This window comes from Bos indicus, chromosome 20 (genome assembly GCF_029378745.1).
Source record: "Bos indicus isolate NIAB-ARS_2022 breed Sahiwal x Tharparkar chromosome 20, NIAB-ARS_B.indTharparkar_mat_pri_1.0, whole genome shotgun sequence".
Classification (NCBI taxonomy): Eukaryota; Metazoa; Chordata; class Mammalia; order Artiodactyla; family Bovidae; genus Bos; species Bos indicus.
Genome location: NC_091779.1, coordinates 10,232,293 through 10,253,532, shown reverse-complemented (window position 1 = coordinate 10,253,532; position 21,240 = coordinate 10,232,293). Strand labels below are relative to the sequence as shown.

The window sequence follows — 21,240 nt, the reverse complement described above, 5'->3', positions numbered from 1 at the left end:
TTTGTTATTTTAGGAAGTATGTGCAGATTGGTCGGTGTCCTCTAATATTTATAATCTCTGACAGTCTCAGTGGAGATAATAGTCAAAGGTTACTGTTTCCCAAAGAAATTCAAGAAGAGTGTGCTATTTCAAATATTAGGTAAGAATGAAATTTCTGCTTAAAATTTCACATACATACTGTATTTTTAATCACATAACCTCTGTCTTTCTTTATAAAACTTTGACAGTTTCAACCCTGTGGCACCAACAATTATGATGAAGTTTCTTAATCGAATAGTGACAGTAGAAGCTAATAAGGTAAGTTTCTTAAGAACTGATTTTTTTGAACTTTACATTGTCATTATAGAAAGCCAAACTTAAGTGGTATTATATAAACTTGAGGAATTAGAGACATGAATTATCTCAGTTTTTAAAATTAAAAAAATTTAATTATACTCCTAAAGCATGTCGAAAATGTAGGAAAGACTGATTTTAAAAACCCTTAACCTGGACTTTGCAGGCAGTGCAGTGGTTAAGACTCCATGCTTCCACTGCAGGGACTGCAGGTTTGATCCCTGGTTGGGGAACCAAGATCTTACATACCATGCAGTGTGGCCAAAAAATAAAAAATTTAAACATCCTTAACCTTTAATTTTCCTTTGCTTGGCTTAGTGTCCTAATTTGTGTCTATTGTTAAGAAACTATTTCCTGCCATCTTGGTTCATTAATCAGTTATAATCCAACTCTACTTTTGTCCTGTGTCACTTTTCAAAGATTTAATAATTTTTTAAAATTATGGTAAAAAATACATCATAAGATTTACCATCTTAGACTTTTTTTTCCAGCTTTATTGAGATATAATTGACATATAACGTTATGTAAGTTTAAAGTGTATGACACATTGACTTGATAAAACTTACATAATGTAAAATGATCGCCACCATAGCATTTTCTAATACCTCCATCATGTCACTTAAATTACCTTTTCTTTTTTGTGATGAGAACACTTAAGATTTTTTTCTCTTAGCAACTTTCAAATATATAATATACACAGTACTACTAACTGTATTTTATATTTGAAATATCTTAACCATTTTTAGCCATCCAGTTCAGTAGTGTTGAGTATACTATCATTGTTCTGAAATAGCTGTTACATTTAATGCATCGTTTTTTTTTTAATCTTTCAAATCAAGATGGTGTTAAAGTTAAATTGGTAAAACTTCTTCTCTCAGCAGCATGGTTCTAGGTGGACCACCTGCTATCAATCAACTGGATTTTACATGAAACATAATTTGTTTTGCAATGCTGGATCACAGGAACTGAGGGAAATCTCCAGGGGAGAGGTTATGTTGAGGATTAAACAAAATGGCGCATGTATGTGGAGCACTTAGCTGAATAAATACAACTATTAATAGTGAAACATTAGAAACACAGTGAATCCAGTAATAGAGGGAGCAGCTGCTGTGGTGAACTATTATGTCCTTAATTCATATTTTGAAAATATTTAGTGGTATGGGTGTATGCTAAGTCACCTCAGTTGTGTCCGACTCCTTGTGACCCTATGGACGGTAGCACACAGGCTCCTCTGTCCATGGGATTCTCCAGGCTAAAACGCTGAAGTGTTGCTGTGTCCTCCTCTAGGGGATCTTCCTGACCCAGTGATTGAACCCATGACCCCGTGGAGTTTTTAACCTGCTGAGCTACCAGAGAAGCCCATAGTAAATGTGCTTAACCTTAAATAGTTGACCTGTAAGAATGTTATCTCTTATGTCTCCTGCATTGGCAGGCAGGTTCTTTACCACTAGCGCCACCTGGGAAGTCCCAGTTAGTGATAAAGGGAAATACAGTTTAATGTCAAGTTAAAAATAACAGGATGCAAAGTTACATGATAATGCTAACAATAGAAATGATGTTTCAGCCTTTGATATATGTCAGGCCCTATGCAAGGTATTTTTACATACTTGATCTTATTAAACCCTTACTACAGCTATACAAATTATCTCCATTTTATGGTAAAGAAACTGAACTTTGCAAGGAAATAACTTGAATAATATTCCATGACTATTAAGTGTCGGATGAGTTGGAAGTTTTGTTCTGACTCCAAATTACCGTGCTAAAACGAAACATAGATTTGTTAATCTATGTTAATCTATGACGGCCCAATGCACATATATACATCAACCTATATATACTAAAAGAAATCACATAAAAATGCTAAGTGGGATTCTGGGTGGTTGAATTACTTACAATTTTTTTCTACATTCTCTACTATAAGCATGATAACTATAAACTATAGTTTTAAATATTTATTAAAAAGTTGGAGAAATAATAAAAAGTCAGCCTCATGTTACTTTATCATGTGACTCACAATTTTTTTAAGACTAAGTCATTAAATTGCAAATGGCATTTACTCTAGCAAGTTGTTTTATACTAGTAAAATAATTACCATAACTTCTTTGTTACGTATTTAATGTGATGTGCTTAGTCACTCAGCCATGTCGGACTCTTTGCCACCCCATGGACTGCAGCCCACCAGGCTCCTCTGTCTAGTATTCTTCAGGCAAGAATACTAGAGTGGGTTGCCATGCCCCCCTCCATAGGACCTTCCCAACCCAGGGATCGAACCCAGGTCTCCTGCATTGCAGGCAGATTCTTTACCATCTGAGCCACCAGGGACGCCCAGGAATACTGGAGTGGGTAGCCTGTCCCTTCTCCAGGGAATCTTCTCGGCCCAGCATCAAACTGGAGTCTCCTACATTGCACATGGAGTTTTTACCTGCTGAGCTACCAGGGAAGCCCATAGTAAATGTGCTTTACCTTAAATAGTTGACCTGTAAGAATGTTAGAACTAGTATAGTTTTGAAATCATCATTGATATGTTACATCACAGGAGCAGCAGTAAGCCCAATATTTAAATAAAAATCAAATGTAAATATAAAATCAAATGTTATGATACTGTCTAGGGTTGCCAAGGATGATAACAATAGTATAAGAAGATTTAAGTGAGTTTAATCTCTTTTATTCCATAGCTTAATTAATTATCTTAAGAAAGAGTATAGACATCTTATGTGAATGAGTTACAATAAAGAGTGTTGACTATCTTAAGTGTTTAAGTTTAAATAAATGTTTCTGTGTATTTATAGGAAAAAAGATCTTTAGTCTTTTCTGATGTCATTAGGTATATAAAGTGTGGAAGGAACTGCTGATCACACATTTCAGCCACATTTGCTATATTCTCCGTAGTTAACATCTGTAGTATTTTCTTCAGCTCCAAGAATCATGATTTCAAATTATATTTCCTTGCTGGCAAATTTAAATTTTTTCAAAAACAAGCTACTCCTCCCAAAACAATTTTTAAAGTAAATGTGTTCACAATATAAATGCAGTTAATCTGGAAGCGAAGGCATGAGCAAGAAAATTTTGTGAGTGATAAAGAGAAACTTGGTGTCTAGATATTTGAACATAATATGAGACTGTAGAGAGTACAGCAGTGTGATATTAGTGTAAGAATAGACAAATGGAAGAGTAAAATGAGAAGACAGCACAGAACTAGATCAATATGTGTAAATGGAATTTTTTTAACACAATGAAAGTAGCATTTTACATCATGAGGGAAAGAGAATAGACTGTTAATGGTTAATAAGTGGTATCGGAACAATTGCATATTCAAACAGAAGAACATAAGATTGTCTCTTTCGTTCATACTATGCAGAAAAATAATTTAAACCTTGATTTAAAATTTAAATACAAAAATTAGAAGAGTATTAGGAAAAAAATACTTTGAGTTGGGGGAAAGTCTTCCTAAACAAACAAAAAAAACCTGAGAGCCATGGATTTACTTCAAAAAAATGGGAAACTTAGGAAATAACAGAAGACATGGTAAACAAAGATAAAAGACAAACATGGGAATGAAAGACAAATGGATAGTAAACATGAGAGGTATTCAGGCCTGCTAGTAATCAGAGAAAAAGATTGATAAACAGCGTTGCCAAAGATAAGGAAAAATGGACACTCTCACCTACCATTGCTGGGAAAAATAAAACTGGTAAATGTTACAGACACTTTGCACGACACTCTACAGAAGTATTCATGCATGTTGGCAAAGGTATATACAGTTGACTCTTGAACTACATGGGTCCACATATATATGCATTTTTTTCAGTAAATACTACAGTACTACATGATCCATGATTGGTTGAATCCAAAGAATCAGAACTACAGCTGCAGAGGGTCAACTATAAGTTATACTTGGATTTTTATCTCTGAGAGAGGCTCCTGTCACTAACCCCACACTATACAAGGATCAACTATATATATAGTATGTGTGTATCTATATATATAGAGAGAGAGAGGTCTGGAATGGTTGGAAAAAAATGGAAACGTAAATATCCCTTCATTGACAGAAGTATTAGTTTAATTACTGTATAACCATAATTTTTTTTAATTATATAGATTTAAAGGAACTAACATAGATCATAAAGAATGGAATAATACATATGATCCCCACTTGTGTTTAAAAAATTAGCTCTTTGTATATACTTATAGATACTATATATACTTACAGATGTATGAGCACAAAAAATGGTCTGGAAAGGTTCCTACCAAAATGTTAGCAGTTGTGACAAAGTTGGAATCGTGGAGACTAAAAGTATACTAACTTGCATAAAGAACTTGTGAGACAGCTTTCATTATTAATACAGTTAAAAATATATTGAAAATCATAGCACAGTACTGTTTTTCTGTTTTAAGCAATTTTTACAGGACCTGAAATGGGTTCACCTTTGAGCAATCACATGAATCCAGCTAAAGTCATATTGTCGGTAAACTATTTAAGAATTTCTGAAGGGAAAAGAGAGGATAAATTTCTCTTGCGTTACACTTGATCTACCAAGGATGTGAAATGTGATATATCATATACCTTAAATAACTATGAAGTTTAGGGTTTAAATATGAGTTGATGCAGTTGTGGTTTTTTAATACTCAACAGACTATACTAATATGGTGAAGACTCCAGTGTAGGGATTTTCATATAAGTTTCAAATTTTCTTGTGTATTTAGTTTTATTGCATTGTATTATATTTTGAGGTCTCTCTCTGTGCATATATGTATATGTGTGTATCTATACATTTGTATATGTGTGTGTGTGTATGTATATATATATATATATATATATATATATAGTGAGAGAACTTCAAAATATTATATAGCCTAGTCCAAGTAAAAAAGTAAAACTGTTTTATAATCTTGATTATTTACTTTAAGGGGTCATTGACACTTGTACCTTCATAAGCAGACTATTTAACATGTAGGCTTTTTGGCATGCAAATTTGAAAGATTCTAATATACTTCCATTAAGTTTAGAAAATAGAGAGTTTTGGTTTTTGTTTTAGAAAACATATATTTTTAAAATTTTAATTGTTGCATTTTAGAATGGAGGAAAAATTGTCCCTGATAAAACTTCTCTAGAGTTTCTCTGTCAAGGATGCTCTGGTGATATCAGAAGTGCAATAAATAGCCTCCAGTTTTCTTCCTCAACAGGTAATTGGTAAAGATACACTCATAATATTAATTAGGTGACTAACTTTTTCTTGTTCATGAAATGAAATTAAATTAAACATACTTTAACTTGAAATTGATATATACCCACTTATATTTTTTATTGAGACAAAATAATAAAATTATGTATGTATGTGTACATAGACACACCCCTATGAACGTGTCACCATATATATTTGTATATCTGAGGTAAAACTTATTTACATAGTTTGCCACTTTACCTTTCAAAGTTAATTTGGAATGAGACTTTCTGGGAAAAAATTGTGGCTCTGCCACTTTTTAGTGACTTAATCGTGCAAGTTACTTAGTCTTTCCATGCCTTTATTTTTTCACCTCTTATATGAGCACCTGTCTCATCAAGTTATGTGAAGAGTAAGTGAGGTAATACAGAGTGTTTATTCCAGGGCTTGACACATACTGAGTTCTGAAATGGCCAGCTGTTAGAGTTTGATATTGGTTTATATAAGATATGTTTAACAAATATATTTCCACTTATTAAGAAACAAAAGGAGTGCCTAGCCATGCTGAAGTAAAGAGATAGCCCCACTAATGGCAATGAATTAATTTTTATTCTTAATGATCATAATTTACTGCACACAGTCATCATCAGAAAACTTTTAACAGGTGACCTACTCGATGCTTAACATTGAGGGATTGACCTTAAAAAATTAATAGCTCTTTGGTGCTCTCAAAATCCACCTGAAATCTAGTTTCTATCCACAAGTGTAACCTGTTCACTTAGTTTCATCTTTGTTTTTCAAAATAACTGTAAAGAATTAGACATTTTAACTCAACCAAAACCAGAATTCTGCTTCTTCCTATAGAAACATAAATGTAAATTATCCTTAGGTTCACTACTAGAATTAGGAGTGGGCCAGTTTGAGATCCTGACTACCGTTTATAATATTATTGCTCTGAACTCAGAAATTTCAGAAGGAAGAAAATAATAATTTTGGGGTGGGTTAGAAACTATATTAGCAGTTGTATGTTTTTTCATCTAATTCTCAGACCAGCCTAATGAGATAGTACTACAATTGAAAACCCAGATTCTGTGTTTCTGCTCTTCCAGGCTGGTTTTCTAAAATCATGCATTCTGAATTTTCAAAAGTAGATTTCCCAGTGAAATATGAACATGGGCATATTCAGAAGTTGGAGACTGCCCAAATCCTTAAAGAAGTAATATAGAGTCATTGTTAAGCAGGGTTTGCAGAACCAGACTGCCCAGATTCAAATCACTTGCTAGCTGATGACCTTAGCCATTTACTTAACCTCTTTATGTGTCATTTCTTTACTCTGTATAGTAATCGTTCTTCCTTCATAGTTATTGTGAGGACTGAATTGGTTAGTACATACCATGCACCAAGAATAGTACCTTGCCTTTGTGAGAAACCAAGGTAATATAACTATATTAGTATGTCATTGTGTATGTGAAAATTTGAAAGGTGTCAAGTCATATTTTATTTATTTTTATTGTTGCAGTGTTTATTATGTATTTGACACACATACACAAAACTTAAGGAAAAAAATGAATTGTATAGATCAAGCTTACTTGTGTAAATAGTTCTGGTGGGACTACATAATTTCAGTCACTGAAGATTAAATCTAGCTCATGACATACTTTCAGATGACATTTTATGTCCTTAGTAGTTTAGTAACTGAAAGAGGGCTCTGATTCAGTTTGTATACCTCATTATTATTTATTAGAAAAGCATTTAAAGTAGAATACTTAGTGTAACTATATCTGAAATGTTCTGTTTTACTTTTCATGCTTTAATTTTATTTTAAATATTGTTTCTTTGGTGTATATTATTTAGGAAAGAACAATTTACAGCCAAGGAAAAAAGGAATGTCTTCCTTAAAATCAGATGTTGTGCTGTCAAAATCAAAACGAAGACAAAAAACTGATAGGATATTTGAAAATCAGGAGGTTCAAGCTATTGGTGGCAAAGATGTTTCCCTCTTTCTCTTCAGAGCTTTGGGGAAAATACTATATTGTAAACGTAAGAAAACTATTCATTTTTTAAAAATATCTTATTATCTTACAATTAAAATTTAAAAACCCCATTTTTCAGAATGTCATATATTAGGTTCAGTTTCAAGAAAGAGCTAAGATAGGTCAGATACTCTTTGGCATGACGTAAGGAAGACATAGCAGGAAAATGTACTTAGAGTATTTTTGGATTATAAGTGGAATTAAACATAAAAATCAACTATTAAAAAAAAAATCACCTGTTGAAAAATTTTCAAATGAGAGGTGCTATATAAAGATGGTGTTGTTTTTTAATAATCCCAGACGTTTTTTTTTTGTAGGCACACCTGTAACAGAAGTAGACTCACCTCGATTACCTTCTCATTTATCAGAGTATGACCGGGATACACTGCTTGTTCAGCCTGAGGTAAAGTCTTTAATAATACCTAGTACTATTTACACAATACATGCTATTTACATTTGTGTCCATATAAATTTAACCAGTGAATTTTTACTAAAATTATATATGCTTTATTTTTTATAGGAAGTAGTAGAAATGTCACACATGCCAGGAGAGTTATTTAATTTATATCTTCACCAGAACTATGTAGATTTCTTCACGGAAGTGGATGATCTTGTGAGAGCCAGTGAATTTCTGAGTTTTGCGGATATCCTCAGTGGTGACTGGAATGTAAGACTTAAGTGTTTGGTTTATGACTATTTACTCAGAACTGAGAAAGAAAGTTTACTTTTATTCATACTTACGTGACATTATTTTAATTAACTTTTTAATAACTATGACAAAATTAATTTCATGCAACCAGTGTTCGCAGTGAAACTTCTGCAGTGAATCTGCTTTTTCTATGTTAATGTAGCACTAATTTTTTCTAAAGTTATTTTCTAATAATAAAACTAATACATAGTTGGAAAATTTGACAAATTGAAAAGTAGATTGAAGGGAAGGAATGTGCTACTTTCTTTTCATTTTTTCTTTTGGCCATACCATGTGACATGTGGGGTCTTAGTTCCCTGACCAGGGAATGCCCTGTACTACTTTCTGTGCTTTCTGAGTTTTTAAATTTATTTATTTAAAATTTGAAATTATTCATTATAAAGCTTGTAATTTTTCTTAATATTTTAACTTTGCTCTTACTGGTATAGTAGTCACTAGATACACATGGCTATTTAAGTGAAATTAAAAATTCAGTTCCCTGGTCATGCTAGCCATATTTCCAGCATTTAAACATTTATGATACAGTTTCTGTTATATACTTAGAGTTTCACTATTTAGTAGTTGCATTTGCTTAATTATTTTATATTGCTTTTTTTATTTTGAAATTTTATAACTCTACTGACAAATAGAATATACAATGACTATCTGAACACCTTTAACTTTTGTTCATCAGTTTTCACATTTTTCCACATTTGCTTAGTCTGTATTTTTACACACTTGTTTTGGCTGAATACTTGGAAAGTAATTGGAGCATCACAGCACTTATAAGGACACTGCTCTATTACAACCACAATAGCATTATCACACCTAAAGAGAATTAATATAATCAGTATGTATTATAATTAACATAAATTCAGTAAGGATACTATCCTCCTTCCTGTTTCCCAGTTACTTCAAAAATGTATTTAAAGTTATCCCTACCACCCCGTCTGATACACAGTTAATAGTCGCACATAGCATTTGGTGGCTATGTCTCCGCTGAATTTTCTTCAGATAATTTTGTGGCATTATTATGTTTAGGGCTATGGTGAATGTGAAAAAAATGACTAGGTAGTAAATAAATACGATTAGCCTTTTTGGGGAGTCAGTAGTACCAATAAGTACTATCTTACAAATCTCTTATTTTCTTTATTTTTTATTTTTTATTCTTTTTTAGACACGCTCTTCACTCAGGGAATATAGTACATCTATAGCTACGAGAGGTGTCATACATTCCAACAAATCCCGAGGATTTGCTCATTGCCAAGGAGGGGGATCAAGTTTTCGACCCTTGCACAAACCCCAGTGGTTTCTAATAAATAAAAAGGTAAAAAAGAGAATGGTACATTTTCAATAAGTGAACTCCTTATGGTGTGTGAATTATATGCCAATAAATCTATTTTTTTTATTTAAGAGAAAAATGATCTTTCATTCTTAATAAGAAATAGTGGCTAAGGCTTTTAGTTTTCTTAGCATTATGATAAAACATTAAAAGGACAGTCTTCTTAAATGCTTTTTTAAAGAAAAAGCACTCAAAATTTGAAAGCATATGCCTGTTTTATTGGAATCAAAGTATACAGGCCTGCTTTGTTTCATTGCACTTTTTTAAAGTGCTTTGCAGATAATGCGTTTCTTACAAATCGAAGGTTTGTGGCAGTCCTGCATCACGCAAGTCTGTCAGAACTATTTTCCCAACAGCACTGCTTACTCTGTGTCATACTTTTATACAATATTTCAAACTCTTCACCAGCAAAAAAAAAAATCATGACTGGATGAAGGCTCAGGTGATGGTTAGCATATTTTAAGCAATGAATTTTTTAATTAGTGGGCTTTCCAGGTGGCTCAGTGGTAAAGAATCCACCTGCTAAGCAGGAGACATGGGTTCAATCCCTAGGTAGGGAAGATCTTCTGGAGAAGGAAATGGCAACCCACTCCAGTATTCTTACCTGAGAAATCCCATCAACAGAGGAGCCTGGTGGGCTACAGTCCTTAGGGTCACAAAGAATTGGACAAAACTTAACGACTAAACAGCAACAGAAATTTTTCATTAAACTATGTTGCACACTTTAATAGACTATAGTCTAATGTGAGCATAACTTTTATATGCACTGGAAAACCACAGCATTTGTGTGACTTGCTTTATTGTGATATTCACTTGATTGAAGTGGTCTAAAACTGAACCCACAATACTCTGAGGTATGCCTGTAGTTATATTTTTGTTTCAGTTGAAAATAAATCCTGGCTTTACCTCTAACCATCTGGACAAGTTATTTCACCTAGTATGCCTCTAGATTCTGATTCCACAGCTATAAATGTATAGGACTGGATTATTTAGAAGTCAAAAACAGGTGGCTCACAATTTGAATACAACACACAACACAAATAGATTTTTTTTAATGAATTGCCCATGTTTAAAAACTAGTTTAATAGTTAAAACTCAGATAAGAAATTCTGGCCTCAGAATTTCTTGAGTGTCCTGGGGAAAAAAAAAAAAAAAGAGGGCAACACTGGTCCATATTTTACATGGCTGTAATTGGCTCAAGCCAAGTATAACCTGCCCCTTGGTGGCGGGAGTGATGGGTGGTGCCGCTGTCCCCAGATATTCTGCTGCACTGATTTCTATTACCTGCTTGACCTCCTGTAGCATCTGATTTTGTGACCCCTGAACTAGGTCATCTCTAAGATGTCTTCCAGTTCTAAATTCATGTAGCTAAAATATGAAAGTATCATTCATTACTTGAGAAAAATCTTCCAGTGGATTTCTTGGAGCAACTGTAAGCAATTTATGTCCCTTATCGACTTGCTTTGCTCTTTATAGCATGTGTATTAATTTTTCATTTGTTACATATAAGTGATCTACAACCGTGGGCTCCTGAAACGCTAGAGATTATATTTCTCTTGCCATCACCATAACACTGCACCTCTCTTAACTGAAGAAAATACATTCTTTTATTGAGAAACAGTGTCTTCACATAATTGGTGTATGTGTATGCTCATAAACAGAAATCCTTTAATTTTTTTAAGGACCTTCTACTTAAGGTGTTGTTCTTTCTGCTATTATATCAAATGTGAATTAGTTGCACAGATAAAGTGCTTTGTTAGATAATACTAGGACTTACTAGAAAAGACCCTGATGCTGGGAAAGACAGGGCAGGAGGAGGAGGAGACAGAGGATGAGATGCTTGGATGGCATCACCTACTCAATGGCCATGAGTTTGAGCAAACTCCGGGAGACAGCAAAGCACAAGGAAACCTGGGGTGCTGCAGTCCATGAGGTCTCAGAGTCAGACACGATTTAGCAGTTGAACAACAAGAACAGGACAGTTAGAAAGGACTAATCAAGCTGCTTGATGCGGCCAGAAAAGAAGACTGATGAGATAAACTTCTAAAGTATCTAGTGTAGAAACCCACACATATTGTGACATAATAAACTTATGTGTAGGAATAAATATCCATATTTAAATTTTTATTTTTCATTTCACCTTTTTTTTCTCTCTACAGTATCGGGAAAATTGCCTGGCAGCAAAAGCACTTTTTTCTGATTTCTGCTTACCAGCCTTGTGCCTCCAGACTCAGCTATTGCCATACCTCACTTTGCTAACCATTCCAATGAGAAATCAAGGTAATATACATGGGTTTTTATTATTCCCAAGAAGTAGTGTTTTATAACATTATATTTTTGTGCATCAAGTCATTTCTGTGTACCACTGACACTCAGTTTTTTCCCCGTTGTTTTTTGAATCAGAATTAATACTGCTTTTTGATAAAAAAAAGAAGTATATAAAGTAAAAATCGAAAGTCCTCTATAAACCATGGGTAATTCCTTTTCACAGATTGGTGTAAATTCTTCTAGACTTTTTTCTGTGCAGATATAATAATGAAAGTGATCTTTAATTTGCTTTTGTCACTTATCATACATAGAACGCCATATTTTATAAATTAGTGCAAAGGAGCTCTGGAGGCTGGGAAGTCCAAAATCAGGGTGCCAGCATACCCAGTGTCTGGTGAGGCCTACTTCTGATCTTGCAGATGGCCATCCTGTTGTATTCTGACGTGGTAAAGAGAGGAGGAAGAAAGCTCTCTCTGGGGTCTCTTTTATAAAGACACTAATCCCATTCATGAGGGCTCTACCCTCATGACCTAAGCACCTCCCAAAGCCCCATCTCCTAAAGGCGTTAGGATTCAAAATATGACTTTGAGGTGACAGAAACATTTAGTCCGTAATAGCAGCAATGCTAAAGTATATTCAGATCTAACTCATTCAACCTTGTTGATAATGTATTTTGGTTGATTCAGTATTACAAATAGTGTCCATTAATAGTATATTTACATTGTTTTTCCTAATTTTGAAGTTATAAGTAATGCTTTAAAAAAAAGTGAGAGATTTCCCTGGTGGTCCAGTGGTTAAGAATCCACCGTCCGATGCAGAGGATGTGGGTTCAAAGATCTCACACGCTGTGAAGCAGCTGAGCCCACCTGCTGCAACTCAAGAAAGCCTACACGCTGCACAGAGACTCCGTGCGGCCAAAAACCTGTGTGATACCCACTTGCCCGATATATGTGTACCGAGGTTTGCCTTTCTTAAAGAGCAGTTTTCCATCCGTTGTTTCTCTTTTTTTTTTTTTCTCTTTTTTAACATATATCTTAAGGGCCATATTTCATTAACAGTCTTAGGTCACATGTCTGTGGTGCTGATCTTCAAGGTAGAACAGAGAATTTGTGTAATATTGAAAATATAATCTATTACATAACTCATCAAACTTCTCATAAGTTTTATTTCTTTTTATTGTTTGGCCACATCCCATGGTATGTGGGACCTTAGATCCCTGATCAAGAAATGAACCCACGCCCCCTGCATTGGAAGGCAGAATCTTAACCACTAGACTGCTAGGAAGTCCCAAAACTTCTCATAAATTTCAATGATAGTGTTTGTCTTATGAATGATCAGAAGAGAAGATTATTGAGTAAATGTCTACCTTCATATAAGAGTTTCATCTTTTAAGAATATTGATACTTAAAAATTTTAAATATTCTATATTTATAGGCAGAAGTGAGATGACTTTTGAATAGTGTGCATGTTTAATCTGTGAGTCAGAATCCAGAGAGTTCCCTATGCTTGCCTATTAATTTTAGATTATACTCGTATTTATTTGGCTGTGCTGTGTGGCTTATAGGATCATAGTTCCCTGACCAGGGATTAGACCTGGGCCTTTAGCAGTGAAAATGTAAAGTCCTAACCACTGCATCGCCAGGGAACTCTCAGATTACGTTAGCTTTTAAACTTAGAAATTACAAGAATGGTACAAAGGAAATTCTTGTATATCCTTCACAAAGATTCCTCAGTGTTTCATTTTTACATATTTGCCTTGTTTTCTTTGTCTTTATACACACTTGTACACAAATATATTTTTTCTGAACCATGTTTGAGGAAAGTACAGACATGATGCCCATTATTCTTAAACACTTCAGCATGTACTTCCTGAAACCAAGGATATTCTCCCATATCACCACAATATTTACAACAAAATCAGGAAATTAATTTTGATACATTACCGCTAATTCATAGTTTAATTATTAGACCCCATTTATAATTTTTAGACCCCATTCAAATTTTGCCAGTTGTCCTAATAATGCCCTTTGCAAAATAACAACAAAAACTTGTTCTCTTTCTTGTCCAAAAATCCAGTGCAAGATCAGATGATTCACTTAGCTATTCAGTTGCTATCTCTTCAGTCTCCTTGATTTAGAATAGTACCTTGTTGTTTCTTTGTCCATTATGTCTTTTTTTTGGCTGCACTGGGTCTTCCTTGCAGTATGCAGGGTTTTTCCCTGCTTGCGGCACACAAGGGCTTCTCTAGTTGAGGCTCACGGGCTTCTCTTGTTGGGCACCCTGGCTTCTGGCTGCGGAGCACTGGCTCTAGAGCACGCAGACTCAGGAGCTGCGGCACGTGGGCGTCTGTAGTTGTGGCGCATGGACTTAGTTATTCCGTGGTCTGTAGGATCCTAGGTCTTGACCAGGGATCAGTCTTGTGTCCTCTGCATTGGAAGGCAGATTCTTAACCACTGGCCCACCCCTGTCCATTGCAAATTGAAACATATAAGATTGTTACAGAATGGACTGTCCCTCAGTTTCGGTTTATCTGAGGATTTGGGTTTATCTGTCTGAGTGGATACAGGTATGTATTTTTGTCAGGAATACCACAAAAGTGATGCCATGTTCTTCTCAGTGCATCACATCAGGAGAATACAGTGTCTGTTTATACCATGCTGGTGAAGTTAACTTTAATTATTTTGTAAGGTAATTATCTCTGAGGTTCTCTAATGTAAAATTATTAAGTGTTTTGTGGGGAGACACTTTGAGACTATGTAAATATCCTGTATCTCATTAAAATTTCACCCACTGGTCACAGCATCTTTTGATAATTATTTCCTGAATCTGTGATAGTTGGCAAGTCATGATTTTCTAATGGCATTATTCCTTCTACATTCCTGTTGGTAAATTCTGCTGTAAGGTATCGCTTCACCCTCTTCTGTTTGTTTACATTAGTATGGAGTCTGGATTCTTTGTCAGCTGTTGTTTTGCACTATCATTATTTATTTTGGCCCAGATTTGGCCAATGCAAGCTGCTTTAGGTGACTTTGCCTTTACTCTTAGAGTAGTTTCTGATACAAAATGTTCCAGAATTATTTCATACTTTGCTGCCCAAAAAAAGTCTATGTTTGGACTTAGAAATCTCTAGGAGTTCTGGCTCCTTTTAGTGGATATGGACCTGTCTCCCACTTTGCTAAATATATTTGCTTAATTCTTCTGTCTATAACCTATCTCCTAACCATGCAGGCTATTCCTTCAGCTCCAGCCTGTTGCCACCAACTCATGTTGGCACAGCTGGCCACATTCTTTGTCCCATTCCCGCTGTGGGAAAGTGAATTGGTTTGATTTAATAAGAGTCCCCTTGGACAAGACTCGTCAGCATCACCTGGAAGCTAGAGAAAAATGCAGAATCTCAGGCCTCAGTCAAGACCTGCTGAATTGATCTGCATTTTAATGAGATTCTCCAGGTGATTCTTATGCAGATGTTTGAGAAGTATTGGTTTGCATTACTCATGCTGGAATCTTCTGGAGAATCATTATATCCACTAGTTACAAGTTCAGATTCCAGGATCACAACTCAGGTTTTCCATATCAAAAAGCTGTTTTTGAAAATCCTAATGGTGTCATATATTGGATTTTTAAAAAGGTAAGTGTCCAAGAGCTCTCATAGAGTTTGTTTTGCAAACTTTAGAAGGTTCACAAATATAGTCAAAAATAGGATGTTTTGGCTTTTCTTTTTATTCATCAATTTTTTTCTTCTTATTCGTCAAATTTTATCCCATTTCTTTCATTTTATTTACTGTGTCATTTCAGACATTATCACTATGTTTCTTCTTCTTTCTCTCCATCCTCTTTTCTAGTCCTCCATTAGTGTTTGTTGGAAGGCTTTAAAAAAGCATTCTGTTTTCTCTTTCATTGCATAATCTCTGTCAGTCTGTGTTCAAGGTTATGGATTGTTTCTTCTCCTTGTTCAAACAAGTCCAGATTTCCATTTGGTTCTTTTTGCAATTTTCTTCTCTATTAAGGCCTTCCCTGGTGGCTCACACGGTCAAGAATCTGCCTGCAGTGCGGGAGACCTGGATTCAATCCCTGGGTCGGGAGATCCCCTGGAGAAGGGCATAGAAACCCACTCTAATATTCTTGCCTAGAGAATTCCACGGACAGAGGATCCTGGCGAGATACAGCCTATAAGTTGGACACAACTGAGTGACTAACACAGTTCTCTTTACTGATATTCCCTATTTTATGAACCATTGTCATTATAGCTCTCATGACTTCTTTAAATAAGGTTTCCTTTTGTTCTTTGAAAATCTTTATAATGGCTCCTGTCCATGAAGTCTTTTTCTGTTGAGTTTAATGTCTGGTCCCTCTCAGAGTTTCTGTTACCTACCCTTCTCCTGTGTATGGATCACATTTTCTTGTTTCTTTGTATCATCTCACAATGTTTTGTTGAAAACTGGGCTAATTTGGGTAATATATTGTAGCTCCTCTGGATACTGAGTCACCTCCACTCTCTGGGGCTTGTGTTTTCTGTTGTTTGTTAATTAATTGTTTAGTGATTTGGCTAAACTATTGATGAAGTCTGTTTCCCTTACAGTGTGAAGCTTCTGTCACTCCTCAGTGAGCTCAGCTTTGGACATGCCCACAATCACCATGAGATGACAGGAGGGCTGTTTGTAACTGTCTCTTTCCCTTATTTTTGTTAAATTGTTTGCCTTGCTTGATATCACACCCACCTGTTCTGTTTAAGTAGTTACTGGCAGATTCCTCTATTGTTTTCAATAGTGTCAAGGGGTTATAAATTATTCCACAGTCTGATCCAGTTAAATGTGGGCATGTGTAAACCTTGAAGCGAGTGTCAGGTTTGATCTGACCCAGGGGAAGGGGGGTGGATCTTCTTACTTGTCTCTTTCCTAGTTCTTTTCTGGTAAACTAGCTGGCTTTTGCTCAGCTTATTAGTCTTACTTAAGAGGAGCTATTGGTTTCAAGAGGGCCCCTTGGCTTGAACTTCCCCAACATTCTGTTTCTTATAGAGCCAGTTCCTCTGGGCAGAGCTTCAGAGCGCTCTTTTCCTATAGGAGGCCTCTGGGCAAAATCTCTGAGCCACTCTTCTACGTGTGTGCTCAGCTGAAGGGAGCCGCTGATGATCTAGGCTTGGGCTCTCCCACTGGGGACATTCTGCCCTACAAATGAGTTGGGGGCGAGGGTGATTGCAGTTCAAAGAGGAGGCAGTGTTCTTGCACTGCTGTGCCCTGGGGTAGAGTCTCTATCCTTTGCTCGGGGCTGGGTGGAGAAAGGGAGCCCCAAACTCTCGGCTGGCGACACTCTAGGGGAAGCTCTGTGTTCTTGGCTGCGTCCACCTGGAGTGAAGTATCTCCCAAGTTGAGGAAGGGGAAGAGCAGATCATGACTCAAATGTGAGACTCTTTGCTGTTAGACATTCTTGAGTAAATATTTCCTCGTAACATAACATTTACCATCTTAAACTATTTTATTTGTTTATTGATTTGGTTGTGCTGGGTCTTTGTATCTGCACAGGCTTTTCTCTAGCTGTGGCAAGCAGGGGCTACTCTCTCGTTGCGGTGCACAAGCTTCTCGTTGCAGCGGCTTCTCTTGTTGTGGAGCACAGTCTCTGGAGTGTTCAGGCTTCGGTAGTTGGAGCTCCCGGGTCTAGAGCACACGCTCAGTAATTGTGGCACGCCAGCTTAGTTGTTCCACAGCACGTATGATCGCCCTGGACCAGGGATCAAACTTGTCTCCTGCACTGGCAGGTGGATTCCCTTAGTAAGGACGCACCCATCTTAAACTATCTTTAAGTACAAAGATCCCTTGGAGAAGGGAAAGGCTACCCAATCCAGTATTCTGGCCTGGAGAATTCCATGGACTCTGTAGTCCATGGGATCACAAAGAGTTGGACACGATTGAGCGACTTTCACTTTTCAGTAGTCTTAAGTATATTTACTTTGTTGGGCAGCCAATCTCCAGAACTTTTTCATCCTGAAAAATTGAAGCTACCCACATTAAACACTAACCACCTCCCTTCCACCCCCATGCTAGCTACCCCCTGAAAACACTGCCTACTCTCTGTCTATGAATTTGACCACCCTCAGTACCCCACTTTAGTGCAATCATACCATATTTGTTTTTTTATGACTGGCTTATTTCACTTAGCATGTCATCAGGGTTTATCCACATTGTAGCATGTGTCAGAATTTCCTTCCTTCTTGAAGCTGGGTAATATGACATTGTATATATATTTATCACATTTTGTTTATCCATTCACCTTTGATGGACACAAGTTGCTTCCACTTTTTGACTATCACCAATAATGTTGCTGTTATAAAAATGGGTATACGGATGTTTCTTCAAGACCTTGCTTTCAGTTTCTTTCTTCCCTGGGCATATAGCCAGAGTGGAATCGCTAGATCATATAGTTACTCTGTTTTTATGTTTTTGAGGAACTACCTTACCATTTTCCATAGCAGTCACACCATTTTATATCCTACAGCTTTGTCCACATCCTTGTCACCTTGTTGGTTTCTGATTTTTTTGTTAACAGTCATCCTAAGGGGTGTGATGTAGTGTCTCATGGTTTTGGTTTGCATTTTCCTAACTATTTGTGACCTTAAGCATTTTTTCATGTGCTTTTTGGCCATTCTTCTTTGGGAGAAATGTCTGTTTAAAACTTTTTTAAAATTTCTGTTTTAGCTCAGATTTCTTTTATCCAAGATATTGGAAGACTTCCTCTAAAGCGACACTTTGGAAGGTAAGCTGATCATTTTCATTTTCAAAGAGCTGTTACCTAAATAACCACCAAATACTTTATCTATTTACTCATTATATAGTCAATAAATGATATCTGTAAAGGTTAAGAAATGTATGTTGTACCAGTGATCAAAGACTATATGATCACACTGTAGACCCATCTATTGTATTTATTACATATAACAGCATTTTTCACCAGCTCAGAATCAGGTTAGATAGAATCATTGGATTACAAAGGCAGTGAAATCTTTAAAATCCTTGAGTTCAGCAAATTTTGCATAACTGAAAACCCCTTTGCTTAATGTGTTCTTAGCATATATTTGGAGTGTGTGATAGTCAGGAACTTTTTATTTCTTTATCATTGAAAATTCAGACAAGTGAAAAAAATATATAAATATAGGGATAAATCTCCATCTATACTGTTCATTCTATTGCAAAATAGTTTCTAGGCTAATATCAGTGATTAACACAGTGCTTGTAGTTCATTTCTACTTGGCTTATTTATAAGATCAAATTATGCACTCAGGCATTCTAAAAAAGGGTTAGAAAGCACTCACATCCTGGTTTAAGGATGAGAGTAAATGAGAGAAACGGCACCTATTACCCCTTCTACTAGTTCTCCTGTTCCTGGTCCCAAATGGAAAACTTGCTTATCTGGGATTTTTTTTCCCTCTACCTTCATAGATTCAATAAAGGCCTTTGTTTAATGGTTTCTTCTGTACAGTGACTTAGCTATGGGGAGCGCACCTTTCCTTTTACAGGAAGATAATAATGGGTGGATTTTAGAGCATCATCCCAGTGGGATATGATCAGGCCTCAGACCTTTTACAAACTTTCCTTTTTTCCTCACTTCTGTCTTAATCAAAGAAGGACCAGCTATTCTCACTGGCTCCTTTCCCTCCAAGATTATGACATAAAAATCAAGGGAAGACAGTTGTCTTCTGTTGTCTTTTTCCTCCTAAGATGTAATTAAAAGAACGAGAGTCACTATTTTATTATTGGTTCAAGTACTTGATCTGAATTGGGAGGCAGGATTTGTCGGTGCTCCTTATCACAATGACTGGTACTGTTGTCTTTCACTTACCATATTTAACATTATCTTTGATTTATATTGATAATGTTGAATATTCTGATACTTAAACTTGATATTTAATGTTTCTATTTAATAGCTGCATAGTTTCCTTTAATTGAACCTACACCTTGTTCTGTATTAATTTAGCTTGTTTCCAGCTTTTGTTATTACAACCTTCCTTGAAGCTAAATCATCATGTATATCAAATACTATTTATGTAGGATGAATTCTGTGAAATAAAATTGCTGAATCAATGTATATACACCTTTGCTCTATATTGCCAGATTGCTTCCAAGAATGTTTTGCCAATCTTAATGCCCACTTACAATGTTTAAGCATGTTCTTTTCTCCTAATGCTTTCCACCATTGGGTTTTATTATCTTAAAGATCTTTTCCAGTTTGAAAGATGACAATGTTATTTTAATTTCCATTTTAAAATTACAGATTAGGTTAAGCAATTTATTTAGTAACCATTCTTCTCCGTAAGCTCTCTGTTCATGTTTTATATGTTTTTTATTTCACTTAATTTTTTATTTTCATAAGAACTGTTTACTAAAGATATTAATTAACTTGTGTTATATAAGTTGTAATGATTTATTCAGTTTGTCGTTTACCTTTTAGTTTTGTTTATATTATTAAATAAACTGGAGTGCCTGGTTAAAAAGCACAAGGAAGGTAAATGAGAGACCACGGGAGATGGCTTTATAATCTTCAAACTCTTGATGTAATTTAAAAGAATCCTCTCCTTTGATTATTATTAGTGCCTGTGTTATGAATCTGGCAGGTTGAAAATGGAAGCCCTGACTGACAGGGAGAATGGAATGATAGAGGCGGACAGCGGAGATGAAGCCCAGCTCACTGGAGGGCAGTCTGCAGAGGAAGCACTGGGTGAACCCATTCAAAGCGCTGAACCTGAAACCTGGTCTCTTCCTCTGAGTCAGAATAGTGGGAATGAACTGCCGGCCAGCCAGCCTCAGCCCTTTTCAGCCCAGGGAGATGTGGAAGAAGAAGACATGATAATAGAAGACTATGAGAGCGATGGGACATAGAAAGCAGCCTGCCCATGAGACTGTTAACTGACAGATTCACACTCATGTTATTCAGTGGTACTTGAACGGTGATAATAGACTTCAGGTGAATTAGTTTGTTAATTCTTCTCCTAGTATTTCAGCACAGAGAACTGACCTCTGTTATGTTGAAGTAAATAGAAGCTCAAACCTTGACATAATCTCAGTTTTTTCCTCTAGTATTTATTTAGTCTTGTGAGTGGTGTTGGGAGAGGAGGTCAGTGTGTATCAAGTGCATTTGAACGTTATGCCAAATACCAGAAAATGTGAAGGAGTAATTCAGAACACAGAAACTCTATGGGCTGTAAATAAGAATTATAAATGCAATTATGAGTGTAAATAAACTTTGTGCCTTATTCACAATTTCTCTCTGGTCTCTAGCTTCTCAGATGCCATTTTTATATGTTGTACAGTGGAATATTTTAGATAACTTTCTGGAAACTGTTTACGTAATTTATATAAAATTAAAATATTGAATTTCTTTCTGTTTCTTCTGTATTTCAATGTTTCCTAACATGCACTGTCTGCC

The 21,240-nt window shown here is 35.7% G+C and overlaps 1 protein-coding gene across 3 annotated transcripts in view; it reads left to right on the top strand.

Annotated features, from left to right (window-relative positions):
- The window catches only part of RAD17 (RAD17 checkpoint clamp loader component), a 34,010-nt gene extending 12,818 nt beyond the window's left edge, over window positions 1–21,192 (top strand). For 2 of the 3 annotated variants that reach the window (XM_070774572.1, XM_070774573.1), the window contains exons 8-17: window positions 14–139; window positions 228–297; window positions 5,409–5,517; window positions 7,350–7,535; window positions 7,846–7,931; window positions 8,049–8,195; window positions 9,394–9,543; window positions 11,718–11,838; window positions 18,516–18,573; window positions 20,429–21,192. In XM_070774572.1, the coding sequence (XP_070630673.1) occupies window positions 14–139; window positions 228–297; window positions 5,409–5,517; window positions 7,350–7,535; window positions 7,846–7,931; window positions 8,049–8,195; window positions 9,394–9,543; window positions 11,718–11,838; window positions 18,516–18,573; window positions 20,429–20,693 (1,318 nt within the window). In that variant the 3' untranslated portion in view covers window positions 20,694–21,192. The remainder of the gene's footprint in view (window positions 1–13; window positions 140–227; window positions 298–5,408; window positions 5,518–7,349; window positions 7,536–7,845; window positions 7,932–8,048; window positions 8,196–9,393; window positions 9,544–11,717; window positions 11,839–18,515; window positions 18,574–20,428) is intronic. The other variant, XM_070774574.1, reaches the window with a different exon arrangement.
- The last annotated feature ends 48 nt before the right edge of the window (window positions 21,193–21,240 follow it).